General features: G+C 34.3%; 1 protein-coding gene across 1 annotated transcript in view; it reads left to right on the forward strand.

The window, feature by feature from the left end:
• LOC143063384 (beta-hexosaminidase subunit beta-like) overlaps nt 1–15,559 on the forward strand; it is a 23,575-nt gene continuing 8,016 nt past the window's right edge. Inside the window, exons 1-10 of the mRNA XM_076235505.1 lie at nt 1–218; nt 2,654–2,930; nt 3,593–3,655; nt 4,172–4,218; nt 6,930–7,040; nt 7,913–8,014; nt 8,296–8,434; nt 12,618–12,810; nt 13,382–13,544; nt 13,995–14,184. Of these exons, the coding sequence (XP_076091620.1) occupies nt 114–218; nt 2,654–2,930; nt 3,593–3,655; nt 4,172–4,218; nt 6,930–7,040; nt 7,913–8,014; nt 8,296–8,434; nt 12,618–12,810; nt 13,382–13,544; nt 13,995–14,184 (1,390 nt within the window). The 5' untranslated portion in view covers nt 1–113. The remainder of the gene's footprint in view (nt 219–2,653; nt 2,931–3,592; nt 3,656–4,171; nt 4,219–6,929; nt 7,041–7,912; nt 8,015–8,295; nt 8,435–12,617; nt 12,811–13,381; nt 13,545–13,994; nt 14,185–15,559) is intronic.

The raw sequence follows: 15,559 nt of genomic DNA on the forward strand, positions 1-15,559 counted from the left end.
AATTTTATTGACAACTATTTGCTTAAATGGAATTCTGTAAACAGTAAGGTTCATTTTGGATTACTTATATCCTGACACATGTGTCATATTCTGTTGCAACAAATTAATCCAGGATGTCAGTACATGCTTATATGTACATAGTGATTTTAACATTATCTGGATTTTTCTATGCAATTAATGGTCACATTACATATATTGCAATTCGACTCCCACTTCAGGTAAATATATATAAATTAATTTTTTTATTTGTATAAAATGAATGTTGATCTTTGAAATTGATAGTCATATGGCATATATTGCAATCCAACACCCACTTCAGTTAAATATAAATTTATTTTTCTAATTTATCAAAACTCCATGCAAATCTTTTATTTCTAATATCACAACCTAATAGAGATTTTACCCTTCCGGAGAACCTGATATCACCCCAGTTTTTGGTGGGGTTCGAGTTGCTTAGTCTTTAGTTATCTATGTTGTGTCTTGTGTACTATTTTTTGTCTATTTCTTTTTTAACCATGGCGTTGTCAGTTTATTTTAGATCGAGTATAAGTTTGAATGTCCCTCTGGTATATTTTGCCCCTCTTTTAGTATTTTAGTAAAACAGAGTACAGATATTGCTAATGTCATGCCTTCTATTCGAGTTGGAAGTATAATGGAAGGTTGTTTTGCAGTTAGAAGTCTCATGTCGAGTTACTTAATCGTGCATTCCAATGGGAACCAATTGTGCCCCTCTTCTTGCCGACTTGTTCCTTTACTATTATTAGGCTGACTTTATATAAGAACTTCTTATGAAAAAAGATAAGAATTTAGCAATAACCCTTTTCTTTACTTTCCGCTATATAGATGATGTTCTGTCATTAAATATTTCAAAATTTGGTGACTATCTTGAACGCGTCTATCCCATCAAACTAGAGATAACGGATACAACAGATACAGTTAAGTTGGTCTCATATCTTAAATTACATTTAGAAATTGACAATGAGGGTTGGTTGGGTTGAAAACAAAACTTTACGACAAAAGAGATGATTTCAGCTTCCCAATTGTGAACTTTCCATTTCTATGTAGCAACATTCCAGCAGTTCCTGCATACGGAGTATATATCTCCCAATTGATACGATATTCCCAGGCTTGTATTTCCTATCATGATTTCCTTGATAGAGGGTAGCTGCTCACAAGGAAGCTATTAAATCAAGAGTTCCAAATGGTGAAGTTAAAATCATCCTTCCTAAATTTTACGGACACCATCACGAGTTGGTTGACCGTTATTGAATAAATGATATCGGATATGTTCCTTATGTCGTAAATACAATCTCGTTCCTTTTTCATGAATGTGACCTACCGAATTAGACAATTTACTGGATTTTAATAGTGTAATGATGAACAACTTACGCTGAAGCTATTAAAAAATTAAAATAACATCGCTTCTAAATTGAAGGAGAATAAGATAGAAGATGAACGTAGTATTGTCTCGTCACACCTTAAGGCGTCCTCCGAACATTAGAATAGCCTAACTATGCATTACTATGAATTGGCTGCCTAATATATAGACTTCATAACACGTCAAATTTTGTTTCATCTCCGGCTTTCAATAAGAGTTTTACAATTTATTTAGTTTCCTTGCTTTACTATTAAAGACAAATAAAGGCAACAGTAGTATACCGCTGTTCAAAACACATAAATCTATGGACAAAAAACAAAATCGGGGTAACAAACTAAAACTGAGGGAAACGCATTAAATATTAGAGGAGAACAACGACACAACATTAAAATGTAACACACACATGTACAGTAACGGACTAAACAAATGTTGTAATAGAGAATCTGAAAATAATGTACTTAATTACTTCTGGAGTATGGTAGTATGTTAGAGAAGAGAAAATCGTGTTTTATTGCCCGTTGGATTTAAAGCTGGATTCTAAATTCTCTATACTACACTTCTAATCAATCTTATCAAACAGACGTTTTCTTTTAAGTACTATCAGTATATATCGTTGTAAGTAGGGGTTAATTCCTCTACCGTAACAAGAGGAACCCATTACACCCTCTTAGACAAAAAAAAAGATTTTATATATGATTTTGAAACATACATGTATCTGAATACATAGTTTGCTTACATTCAGTTTGCCGTATTTGGACGCACAAAATGGACAGACTATACTCTAGCACATACAAAAATGAATCATTTACAACTAAACTATACTCGATCGGGTATTCGTGTAATTATTTTAAGCTTGCTCGTTGTTATTTGGAATATACAACAGTTATTCATTTACATTGGTCCTTAAGGGTGGCTTGTGGAATAGAATTATGGTCACTGTTGGTCCGACGGGCAGTTAAACACTTGCAAAAGTCTAGAAGGGCTTCCGTTTGGCTATGCGTGATGTATAAGTACGCATCCACATCCTGTCAGGAGGTGGGCATTAAATCCAATGCCTCGTGTAGAGAAAGTGCCATATTAACATGCATGAAATATTTGACGCTGGACGTAAAACAACCAGCAATCAACCCATCCCATGACATTGTATACTATAGTAAAAAGAAGGTATTTTGTTTGGATTTCATGGCCTGCCAGAGTAACCGTGAAACCTTCCCTTTATGATTATTTTACACGACTATATATAGATATAAAATTGTGTTGTTTTTCATATTAAAGGGAAATAGGTCTGAACCCGGATCACCATGGCCCACTCCAGAGACCATGAAGAAGTCATCGACAATACTGACTGCGAATCCGGAAACACTGACATTTATGGCTAACTTGGCATCATGTGACATCATTAAAGACGCCATGTCACGTTATAAAAACATTATTAAAATGGATACAAAGAAGGCAGACGTGGACATAAATTTAGTGAAAATGAAAAGTCTTTCCATCGACATCAAAGATAATGAGTGTCCAGGTTATCCTCAACTGAATATGAATGAATCATGTTTGTATTTTCCTAGATGTATTTTCTGACTTAAATATTAAAAAACAACTTTATAATTGCATGCGTCCGATGCGTTTTAATTTCTAGATTTAACTTCATCAGGAACTCTCTAAGTCGAATATTTGAAAGCCAATGATGCAAGAACCGAAACAGTTGAGGAGCTCTATGACCAAAGAGGATTAGAAAATAGTAGTTTTTCTAAGTTGAAGTTATATCACATTATGAAAATGATCTTATTTAGCTTGACTGGGAGTCAAATAAACTGATTCAGACACAAAGAGTAAACGATAAATTAGTTTGATGTTTTATTTTCTTTTGTGTCATTTAATATGATGAACAATACTGAAATAATGATAAAGAAAAGAACTTTAGTTTTGTAGAGCTTTTCTTTATTAACCTTCATAGGAACTGTCAAACAAAAAAATAATTTAAAAAGAGAGAAAAAACCTAAGAATATCTGATTATTACTTTGCTTGATGAGCTATATATGACAAAAAAGCATCTTGAATTAGTAGTGATTTAATACTGTAATTAATTGGACAAAAATATCACATTGTAAACCTCGTATAATACGCAAATAATAAACATTAGTACGAATGAACAGACAAGTTTCTAACGACATTTTCCAATATATGTTAACAAATATATTCACGGCTTTTCAGACAATTTGACAGTGGATGAATCATCTACCCTTTCTGCTGTATCTGTATGGGGAGTTCTCAGAGGTAAGCATTATAAATAAACTCATCATAGATACCAGGACTAAATTTTGTATATACGCAAGACGCGCGTTTCGTCTACAGACTCAAAATGTTTCAAACTTTTTCGGAAAATACTTTTCCGAGAGCTTTAGATTTAAGTCAAACACACCATCTGGAAGTGGTCAAATGTAACATGCTCGTGCTCACAAATGCACTGAAATTATCAACCTGACGGTTATACCAGTGAAGTAGGAACTACTGTAAACATTCTGAATCACCCGAGTTTAACCGCAAAGTGTGGTTACTGTTCTTATATAAAATAATCAAAGCGGAAAAACATGTTTTACTGCGAACTTTTAATACAAGAAAAAAACTATTAAAAAGTTTGTAAAAAGTTGGGTTTATTTTCAATGTAATGTTTTAATTTACGGTTTAAGCAGTCACATGTAGTTTTGTAATGATTTTATGTTTCTAATCAAAGGGATTTACTATATATATTTATTTACCTACAGGTTGATTGCTTTACTTTTTTATACATAGGTTTGGAAACATTTAGCCAGTTGATTTACGTCAATGAACAAAAGAAGGTAATACCCACACTCACTGAATGCTTTATTGAAAAAACATACTATCCATACTGATCTGTGTCCACACTCGTTGACTATTTAAAAATATATAAAGGTTGATCTACACAACCAGATGAGTTTAACTTCTAACTTAAACAGAGTAAGGTAGTTTTCGAATCAAGGATGATTGTCAGAATAATTCTTTTATCAAATAACTAGAGGCTCTAAAGAGCCTGTGTCGCTCACCTTGGTCTATGTGAATATTAAACAAAGGACGCAGATGGATTCATGACAAAATTGTGTTTTGGTGATGGTGATGTGTTTGTAAATCTTACTTTACTGAACAATCTTGCTGCTTACAATTATCTCTATCTATAATGAACTTGGCCCAGTAGTTTCAGAGGAGAAGATTTTTGTAAAAGATAACTAAGATTTACGAAAAATGGTTCAAAATTGACTATAAAGGGCAATAACTCCTACAGAGGTCAACTGACCATTTCTGTCATGTTGACTTATTTGTAAATCTTACTTTGCTGAACATTATTGCTGTTTACAATTTATTTCTATCTATAATAATATTCAAGATAATAACCAAAACAAGCAAAATTTTCTTAAAATTACCAATTCAGGGGCAGCAACCCAACAACAGGTTGTCCGATTCATCTGAAAATTTCAGGGCAGATAGATCTTGACCTGATAATCAATTTTACTTCATGTCAGATTTGCTCTAAATGCATTGGTTTTTGAGTTATAAGCCAAAAACTAAATTTTGCCCCTATGTTCTATTTTTATCTGTGGCGGCCATCTTGGTTGGTTGGCCAGGTCACGCCACACATTTTTTAAAATTGAATCACCAATGATGATTGTGGCCAAGTTTGGTTTAATTTGGCCCCGTGGTTTCAGAGGAGAAGATTTTTGTAATAGATTACTAAGATTTACGAAAAATGGTTAAAAAATGACTATAAAGGGCAATAACTCCTAAAGGGGCCGGGTCAACTGACCATTTCAGTCATGTTCACTTATTTGTAAATCTTACTTTGCTGAACATTATTGCTGTTTACAGTTTATCTCTATCTATAATAATATTCAATATAATAACCAAAAACAGCAAAATTTCCTTAAAATTACCAATTCAGGGGCAGCAACCCAACAACAGGTTGTCCGATTCATCTGTAAATTTCAGGGCAGATAGATCTTGACCTGATAATCAATTTTACTTCATGTCAGATTTGCTCTAAATGCATTGGTTTTTGAGTTATAAGCCAAAAACTAAATTTTGCCCCTATGTTCTATTTTTATCTGTGGCGGCCATCTTGGTTGGTTGGCCAGGTCACGCCACACATTTTTTAAAATTGAATCACCAATGATGATTGTGGCCAAGTTTGGTTTAATTTGGCCCCGTGGTTTCAGAGGAGAAGATTTTTGTAATAGATTACTAAGATTTACGAAAAATGGTTAAAAATTGACTATAAAGGGCAATAACTCCTAAAGGGGCCGGGTCAACTGACCATTTCAGTCATGTTCACTTATTTGTAAATCTTACTTTGCTGAACATTATTGCTGTTTACAGTTTATCTCTATCTATAATAATATTCAATATAATAACCAAAAACAGCAAAATTTCCTTAAAATTACCAATTCAGGGGCAGCAACCCAACAACAGGTTGTCCGATTCATCTGTAAATTTCAGGGCAGATAGATCTTGACCTGATAATCAATTTTACTTCATGTCAGAATTGCTCTAAATGCATTGGTTTTTGAGTTATAAGCCAAAAACTGAATTTTACCCCTATGTTCTATTTTTAGCTGTGGTGGCCATCTTGGTTGGTTGGTCGGGTCACGCCACACATTTTTTAAACTAGATACCCCAATTGTGATTGTGGCCAAGTTTGGTTTAATTTGGCCAAGTAGTTTCAGAGGAGAAGATTTTTGTAAAAGATCACTAAGATTTACGAAAAATGGTTAAAAATTGACTATAAAGGGCAATAACTCCTAAAGGGGTCAACTGACCATTTTGGTCATGTTGACTTATTTGTAAATCTTACTTTGCTGAACATTATTGCTGTTTACAGTTTATCTCTATCTATAATAATATTCAAAATAATAACAGCAAAATTTCCTTAAAATTACCAATTTAGGGGCAGCAACCCAACAACGGGTTGTCCGATTCATCTGAAAATTGCAGGGCAGATAGATCTTGACCTAATAAACAATTTTACTCCATGTCAGATTTGCGTTTGATGCTTTGGTTTTTCAGTTATAAGCCAAAAACTGCATTTTACCCCTATGTTCTATTTTTAGCCACGGCGGCCATCTTGGTTGGTTGGCCGGGTCACGCCACACATTTTTTAAACTAGATACCCCAATGATGAATGTGGCCAAGTTTGGTTTAATTTGGCCCAGTAGTTTCAGAGGAGAAGATTTTTGTAAAAGTTAACGACGACTGACGATGACGACGACGACGACGGACGACGGACGACGGGCGCTGGACGCCAAGTGATGAGAAAAGCTCACTTGGCCCTTCGGGCCAGGTGAGCTAAAAAGGGGGAAAATTTTGTTACAGCTTCCCCTTTTTTGTAAGTCGTTGTTGTTTTTTATTGTTATTTTTACTGTTGACAATTTAAACAATTGCACATTTTTTCTCCCTAACTTTTACTTCAAATTAGAGAAAACAGAATACGTATTGAATGTCTTACTACAAATCTACTTTATTTTCAAAAATTATACTTCAGATTCAAGTGAAGAAAACTTCGATAGAAGATAGACCAAGATTTAAACATCGAGGGATAATGTTAGATACAGCTAGACATTATTTACCGATCTGGATACTGCTGAAAAACTTAGTAAGATTCTGGTCAATTTTATCAACTAAAATCAGAGTGTTGATCATAATTATGGTGTAGCTCTCAGTGTGAGCACTGAGGGGCTGTAGTTTGTTGCTGTCCGTCTTATTTGCTTTTCGTTTTGTTATTATCATAAACTGTTGGTTCTTTGGTTTGAATTGTTCCATATTTTGTTGTTTATGGCTTACTATATATACAGTTTTTGGTTTTTTTTTCTCCTTAAAGTCTGGCGTGCAGTGCCCTATCATCTTAGTCAGTTTGTTTCCGATGGATAGACGTCTTATGGGAACTATATCACTCCTCCCTTTTTTATAAGCCAAAACATCATAAGAATTATTAGGAATTGTTAATGAAAAGAACAAAAGAACAAAACTCAACTTTTACACAAGCAAACAGATATACAGGCAATCAATGCTTGTACAACTAAGACCATGATGACGATCTAATGCGATTTTTGTCTGGTTTTGTAAACTCGGTGTTGGTTTACTAAGCCATTACACTTGACCTCCGTTCCTTAATTGTTCAGAAGACTGCACATGACTCTTTTATGATATATAAATTATAGTTAGCAACCAGTAAATAATTACTACTGCACCATATTCCATTCATGCTGACGGCATTTTATATGATATCAATCGTTTTCCTGGATTTATTAATTGTTTCAGCAAGGCAAGGTGTATAGCGAAATGAAGTTAATTTATAGTTGCTTCAGCACCAATTAATTTAAAAATGGGGAACTCAATAATGCAGTTAAAAACCAAAAACGCTTAAAACTTAGATCACTTTATACGAAGGGCTAAACACAACCAGCAAACAAGATTAACTTCAAAGGCTTGTGGATTTATCATTTTACATTTTATTTTCTAATACAGGATGCGATGTCTTACAACAAGTTCAACGTATTTCATTGGCATATTGTTGATGACCAGTCGTTCCCTTATCAGAGCAAAAGGTTTCCAGGTCTATCGGCTAAGGTATGTGATCATTTTCAAAACTTTTATCAACAGCTTCATTATATTCGAGTATTTTGTAAATCAAATTCTACTGTAGCATTGCAATCCAATTTAGGTTAAAATATTATTTAGCAACGAATAAATTCGTTAGATTTAGAAAAAAATATATAAGAAAATATTATCCTGAAAAAAATAGACCTTTGTATTGTAATATTCTATTAAAGAAAATAGCAGATTTTTTGTTAAGAGACATATAGACTTAGTATACGCATGGGATGACATCTTATTTTTTTTTCTTATAGGGAGCTTACACAGCAAAACATGTTTATACACATGTTGATATCAAACGAGTAATTGATTATGCTCGTCTCAGAGGTATTCGTGTGATTCCAGAATTTGATACTCCTGGTCATACGGCTTCATGGGGAAAGGCGAGAAAAGGTACCACTAAAAGGAAATAACAAATACAGAAAGGTCATAATCTAAAATTTTGTATTTAGGGATATAAAATTATCTTTACACTTGTCTATTAAAGAAAGGTATGATCGGACTTCACTGAATAAGTGAAAAGCGTTATTCTGTAAGGTTATCAAAATTACGATATGAAATGTGCTGTAAAGATACTTATTCTATCACCGATAAACATGTCATATAAAGATTCGAATATCACATTAACGTCCCAAGAAAAAATTCTTGTATATGCTGCTTAGCCATAATGTTGCTATAATAAGCTCTACCATGGTATAGTTTTCATTCAAGCTTGTACTACACAGTGGCGGATCCAGGGGGGGGGGGGGTTCCGGGGGGTGCGCACCCCCCCTTTATTTTTGCCGATCAATGCATTTGTATCGGGACATATGTTTTGCATCCCCCTTTGCCCTGGGTGCCCTGGGTTAGCACCCCCCCTTTCGAAAATTCCTGCATCCGCCCCTGCTACAGGCTATCATTTGTTTTATAAAATTAGAATTGTGCTAAGTACACCAAATAGGCAACCAGACTTTTTTAGCTCACCTGGCCCGAAGGGCCAAGTGAGCTTTTCTCATCACTTGGCGTCCGTCGTCCGTCGTCCGTCGTCCGTCGTCGTCCGTCGTTAACTTTTACAAAAATCTTCTCCTCTGAAACTACTGGGCTAATTTCAACCAAACTTGGTTACAATCATCATTGGGGTATCTAGTTTAAAAATTGTGTTCGGTGACCCCGCCAACCAACCAAGATGGCTGCCATGGCTAAAAATAGAACATGGGGGTAAAATGCAGTTTTTGGCTTATAACTCAAAAACCAAAGCATTTAGAGCAAATCTGACATGGGGGTAAAATTGTTTATCAGGTCAAGATCTAACTGTCCTGAAATTTTCAGATGAATCGGACAACCCGTTGTTAGGTTGCTGCCCCTGAATTGGTAATTTTAAGAAAATTTTGGCTGTTTTTGGTTATTATCTTGAATATTATTATAGATAGAGATAAACTGTAAATAGAAAAAATGTTAAACAAAGTAAGATTTACAAATAAGTCAACAGGTCCAAAATGGTCAGTTGACCCCTTTAGGAGTTATTGCCCTTTATAGTCAATTTTTAACCATTTTTCGTAAATCTTAGTGATCTTTTACAAAAATCTTCTCCTCTGAAACTACTGGGCCAAATTTAACCAAATATATCCAAAATCATAATTAGGGTATTTAGTTTAAAAATTGTGTCCGGTGACCCGCACAACAAACCAAGATGGCCGCCATGGCTAAAAATAGAACATAGGGGTAAAATGCAGTTTTTGGCTTATAACTCAAAAACCAAAGCAATTAGAGCAAATCTGACAGGATGAAAGTTGTTTATTAGGTCAAGATCTAACTGTCCTGAAATTTTCAGATGAATCGGACAACCCTTTGTTAGGTTGCTGCCCCTGAATTGGTAATTTTAAGGAAATTTTTGCTATTTTTGGTTATTTTCTTGAATATTATTATAGATAGAGATAAACTGTAAATAGAAAAAATGTTTAGCAAAGTAAGATTTACAAATAAGTCAACAGGTCCAAAATGGTCAGTTGACCCCTTTAGGAGTTATTGTCCTTTATAGTCAATTTTTAACCATTTTTAGCTCACCTGGCCCGAAGGGCCAAGTGAGCTTTTCTCATCACTTGGCGTCCGTCTTCCGTCGTCGTCCGTCGTCGTCCGTCGTCCGTCGTCGTTAACTTTTACAAAAATCTTCTCCTCTGAAACTACTGGGCCAAATCAAACCAAACTTGGCCACAATCATCATTGGGGTATCTAGTTTAAAAAATGTGTGGCGTGACCCGGTCAACCAACCATGATGGCCGCCACGGCTAAAAATAGAACATAGGGGTAAAATGCAGTTTTTGGCTTATAACTCAAAAACCAAAGCATTTAGAGCAAATCTGACATGGGGGTAAAAATGTTTATCAGGTCAAGATCTATCTGCCCTGAAATTTTCAGATGAATCGGTCAATCGGTTGTTGGGTTGCTGCCCCTGAATTGGTAATTTTGAGGAAATTTTGCTGTTTTTGGTTATTATCTTGAATATTATTATAGATAGAGATAAACTGTAAACAGCAATAATGTTCAGCAAAGTAAGATCTACAAATAAGTCAACATGACCAAAATGGTCAATTGACCCGTTTAGGAGTTATTGCCCTTTATAGTCAATTTTTAACCATTTTTCGTTAATTAAAGTAATCTTTTACAAAAATCTTCTCCTCTGAAACTACTGGGCCAAATTAATCCAAACTTGGCCACAATCATCTTTGGGGTATCTAGTTTAAAAAATGTGTGGCGTGACCTGGTCAACCAACCAAGATGGCCGCCACGGCTAAAAATAGAACAAAGGGGTAAAATGCAGTTTTTGGCTTATAACTCAAAAACCAAAGCATTTTAAGGAAATCTGACGGGATAAAAATGTTTATCCGGTCAAGATCTATCGGCCCTGAAATTTTCAGATGAATCGGTCAATCGGTTGTTGGGTTGCTGCCCCTGAATTGGTAATTTTGAGGAAATTTTGCTGTTTTTGGTTATTATCTTGAATATTATTATAGATAGAGATAAACTGTAAACAGCAATAATGTTCAGCAAAGTAAGATCTACAAATAAGTCAACATGACCAAAATGGTCAGTTGACCCGTTTAGGAGTTATTGCCCTTTATAGTCAATTTTAACCATTTTTCATAAATTAAATTAATCTTTTACAAAAATCTTCTCCTCTGAAACTACTGGGCCAAATTAATCCAAACTTGGCCACAATCATCTTTGGGGTATCTAGTTTAAAAAATGTGTGGCGTGACCTGGTCAACCAACCAAGATGGCCACCACCGCTAAAAATAGAACATAGGGGTAAAATGCAGTTTTTGGCTTATAACTCAAAAACCAAAGCATTTTGAGGAAATCTGACATGGGATAAAAATGTTTATCAGGTCAAGATCTATCTGCCCTGAAATTTTCAGATGAATCGGTCAATCGGTTGTTGGGTTGCTGCCCCTGAATTGGTAATTTTGAGGAAATTTTGCTGTTTTTGGTTATTATCTTGAATATTATTACAGATAGAGATAAATTGTAAACGGCAATAATGTTCAGCAAAGTAAGATCTACAAATAAGTCAGCATGACCAAAATGGTCAGTTGACCCCTTTAGGAGTTATTGCCCTTTATAGTCAATCTTTAACCATTTTTCATAAATTTAAGTAATCTTTTACAAAATCTCCACTGAAACTACTAGGCCACAATCATCTTTGGGGTATCTAGTTTGAAAAATGTGTCCGATGACCTGGCCATTCAACCAAGATGGCCGCCACGGCTAAAAATAGAACATAGGGGTAAAATGCAGTTTTTGGCTTATAACTATGAATTCAAAGCATCTAGAGCAAATCTGACAAGAAGTTAAATTGTTAATCAAGTCAATATCTATCTGCCCTGAATTTTTCAGATGAATTGGACAACTGGTTGTTGGGTTGCTGCCCTCCAATTGGTAATTTTTAAAGAAATTTTGCCGTTTTTGGTTATCTTGAATACTATTATAGATAGCGATAAACTGTAAACAGCAATAATGTTCAGCAAAGTAAGATCTACAAATAAGTCAACATGACCTAAATGGTCAATTGACCCCTTAAGGAGTTATTGCCCTTTATAGTCAATTTTTAACAATTTTCATTAATTTGGTAAATATATGTAAATTTTTACCAAATATAGTTCTCTGTTACTAATGGGCAAAGTTCATTATAGATATAATTGTAAGAAGCAAAATCGTTCAGTAAAGTAAGAACTTCAAACACATCACCATCACCAAAATACAATTTTGTCATGAATCCATTTGTGTCCTTTGTTTAATATGCACATAGACCAAGGTGAGCGACACAGGCTCTTTAGAGCCTCTAGTTTAATCTCTAATTTATTTTAATATGATTGATTGATTGATTGATTGTTGGTTGTTTAACGTCCTATTTTGGGGCCCTTTACGGCTTGTTGTTCGGTGTGAGCCAATGCTTCTTGTTTAAGACCGTACTCGGAAACAAAATTGGTTTACTTTTACATAATTGTAACTTGAATGGCGAGTTGTCTCATTAGCACACATACCACATCTTCTTATATCTATGTTCAGGACAATATTTAAATATGATTTGATTTTGTAGATCTACTGACACCTTGCTATGAGAATGGTATTCCTGGTGTTGGCAAATATAACTCTCATGGGGAGTACGAAATTCTTAACCCTACATTAAACCGCACATACAAGTTTATGGAAGAATTACTAGGCGAGGTTGTAGAAGTATTTCATGATAATTTTGTTCATCTAGGTATGGATGAAGCATACCATGCGTGTTGGTATGTATGTTTTCTCTATTTTTTAAAATGGTCTTTCTTTATAATTCATTAAATGAATGCATGCACGAGATGTGCGGAATGTACCAATGAGACAGCTGCATAACGACAAAAAGAACCAAAACACATCCAGTAATAACGTTCTTTGTGTCACAATTATGTTTTTACTACATATGTATCTGATTTGGTCATGTGCAGATTTTGATGTATAGTCGTTGATGAAATTATACAAAAAGAGCTCAATCCTTCCTTAGCATTTGTCAGTAGTTTCACAACAATTAATAATAACAAATTTTAAAAATAAGCCGAAAAGAAACTCATTAGATCGGAACTTAAACCTTATATATATCAAACTGTAATGAACACTTTCAGCATGACGGTTGGTACACTTGTAGCAGGATCTGCTTACCCTTCTGGACCGGCACATCACTCAATTGAAAGCCATAGTTTTCGTTGAGGTTCCTCTTACTCAGTCTTCTGGAATTTAGATTCATATGGATTTGTTTTTCTTTTCGTTTTTTTGTCATGACGTTGCAGTTTATCTCCGACTTTGATTAGTTTATTTGCACTTAAGGGCTACCAATCCAGAGATCTCGAAATTCATGGTCCAGAATGGCATAGCAAAGGGAGACTATTCAGCTTTAGAAGAATATTATATTGAGAAAGTTCTTAAGATCGTTGACAGTCTTAATAGAAGTGATATTATCTGGCAAGATCCAATCGACCATGGAGCAAAGGTAAACATTACATTTACCAATGTGAGAACAGCAATAAAGATTTGGTCAAAATTCTACAAATAGATGTTAAACCTATAGATAGCACCTATAATATTCATTTCAAAATGAAGAGAAAGGAGAATTCCAGTATGCAGGGATTCTATTAAGTTTATTTGAATTTTGTGTTTGTATTTCATTGTCGAGTAAGTGTCTCCATGTTTATACTTTTTATCTTTTTATGTGTTATATGCATATTACACGAAGCGCATTAAAACATAGAGTGGATAGTATGGTCTTCAGCACCCGTTTCAAAAGACTTATAATAGATGAATTAAGAAGAAGCCCAGACAATTTCCGGTCAAGTACCGTGTAATGGTAATAAACTTAAAACGAATAGTAATTCAATGTTTGTCAAAATTTAAAAGCAGAATAAAATATTAAACTAATTAAAATGCATCAGAATTTATTTAGGTTCCACAGAATGCTATCATACAGATATGGAAGGGCAGTAAGAATACAGCAGGAACATGGGAAGAATATATGACAAATATAACTAACCAAGGTCATCAGGTCATCCTGTCATCATGTTGGTATCTAAACTACATAAGTTATGGTCAGGATTGGAAGAAATATTACCAGTGTGATCCCTTAAATTTCAGTGGTATGATACGCACAATTACTAGACATATTACATATATTACTATCAGTGTGAACTATCAGTGTGATCCCCTTAAATAAATGTCAGTGGTACGATACGTACAATTACTAGACAAATTACATGTATTACTACTAGACATATTACACGTATTACTATCAGTGTGATCCCTGAAATTTCAGTGGTACGATACTTACAATTACTAGACATATTACATATATAACTATCAGTGTGAACTATCAGTGTGATCCCTTAAATGTCAGTGGTACGATACGCACAATTACTAGACAAATTACATGTATTACTACTAGACATATTACACGTATTACTATCAGTGTGATCCCTTAGATTTCAGTGGTACGATACGTACAATTACTAGACATATTACATATATAACTATCAGTGTGAACTATCAGTGTGATCCCTTAAATTTCAGTTGTAAGATACGTACAATTACTAGACATTTTACATATATAACTATCAGTGTGAACTATCAGTGTGATCCCTTAAATTTCAGTTGTAAGATAAATACAATTACTAGGCATATTACATATATTACTATCAGTATGAACTATCAGTGTGATCCCTTAAATTTCAGTTGTAAGATACGTACAATTACTAGACAAAGTACATGTATTACTATCAGTGTGAACTATCAGTGTGATCCCTTAAATTTCAGTGGTACGATACGCACAATTACTAGACAATTTACATTCATTAATATCAGTGTGAACTATCAGTGTGATCCCTTAAATTTCAGTTGTAAAATACGTACAATTACTAGGCATATTACATATATTACTATCAGTGTGAACTATCAGTGTGATCCCTTAAATTTCAGTTGTAAGATACGTACAATTACTAGACGAAGTACATGTATTACTATCAGTGTGAACTATCTGTGTGATCCCTTAAATTTCAGTGGTACGATACGCACAATTACTAGAGATATTACATATATTACTTTCAGTGTGAACTATCAGTGTGATCCCTTAAATTACAGTTGTAAGTTACGTACAATTACTAGACAAAGTACATGTATTACTATCAGTGTGAACTATCAGTGTGATCCCTTAAATTTCAGTGTACGATACGCACAATTACTAGACAAATTACATGTACTATACTATCAGTGAAATATCAGTGTGATTCCTTAAATTTCAGTGGTACGATACGTACGATTACTAGACAAATTACATGAATAACTTATCAGTGTGAACCCTTTTAATTATAAGACATGTTACAATCACCCCTCAAAAGACATTTAACATTTTCCTTTGGAACTGGGTAGTTCAATAAGTTGGCCCATTGACAATCAAACAACATCATATACAATTGTTTATATCGCTGAACCTTAACCATGGCACTTAAACAGACGTGA

This window comes from Mytilus galloprovincialis, chromosome 2 (assembly GCF_965363235.1).
Source record: "Mytilus galloprovincialis chromosome 2, xbMytGall1.hap1.1, whole genome shotgun sequence".
Classification (NCBI taxonomy): domain Eukaryota; kingdom Metazoa; phylum Mollusca; class Bivalvia; order Mytilida; family Mytilidae; genus Mytilus; species Mytilus galloprovincialis.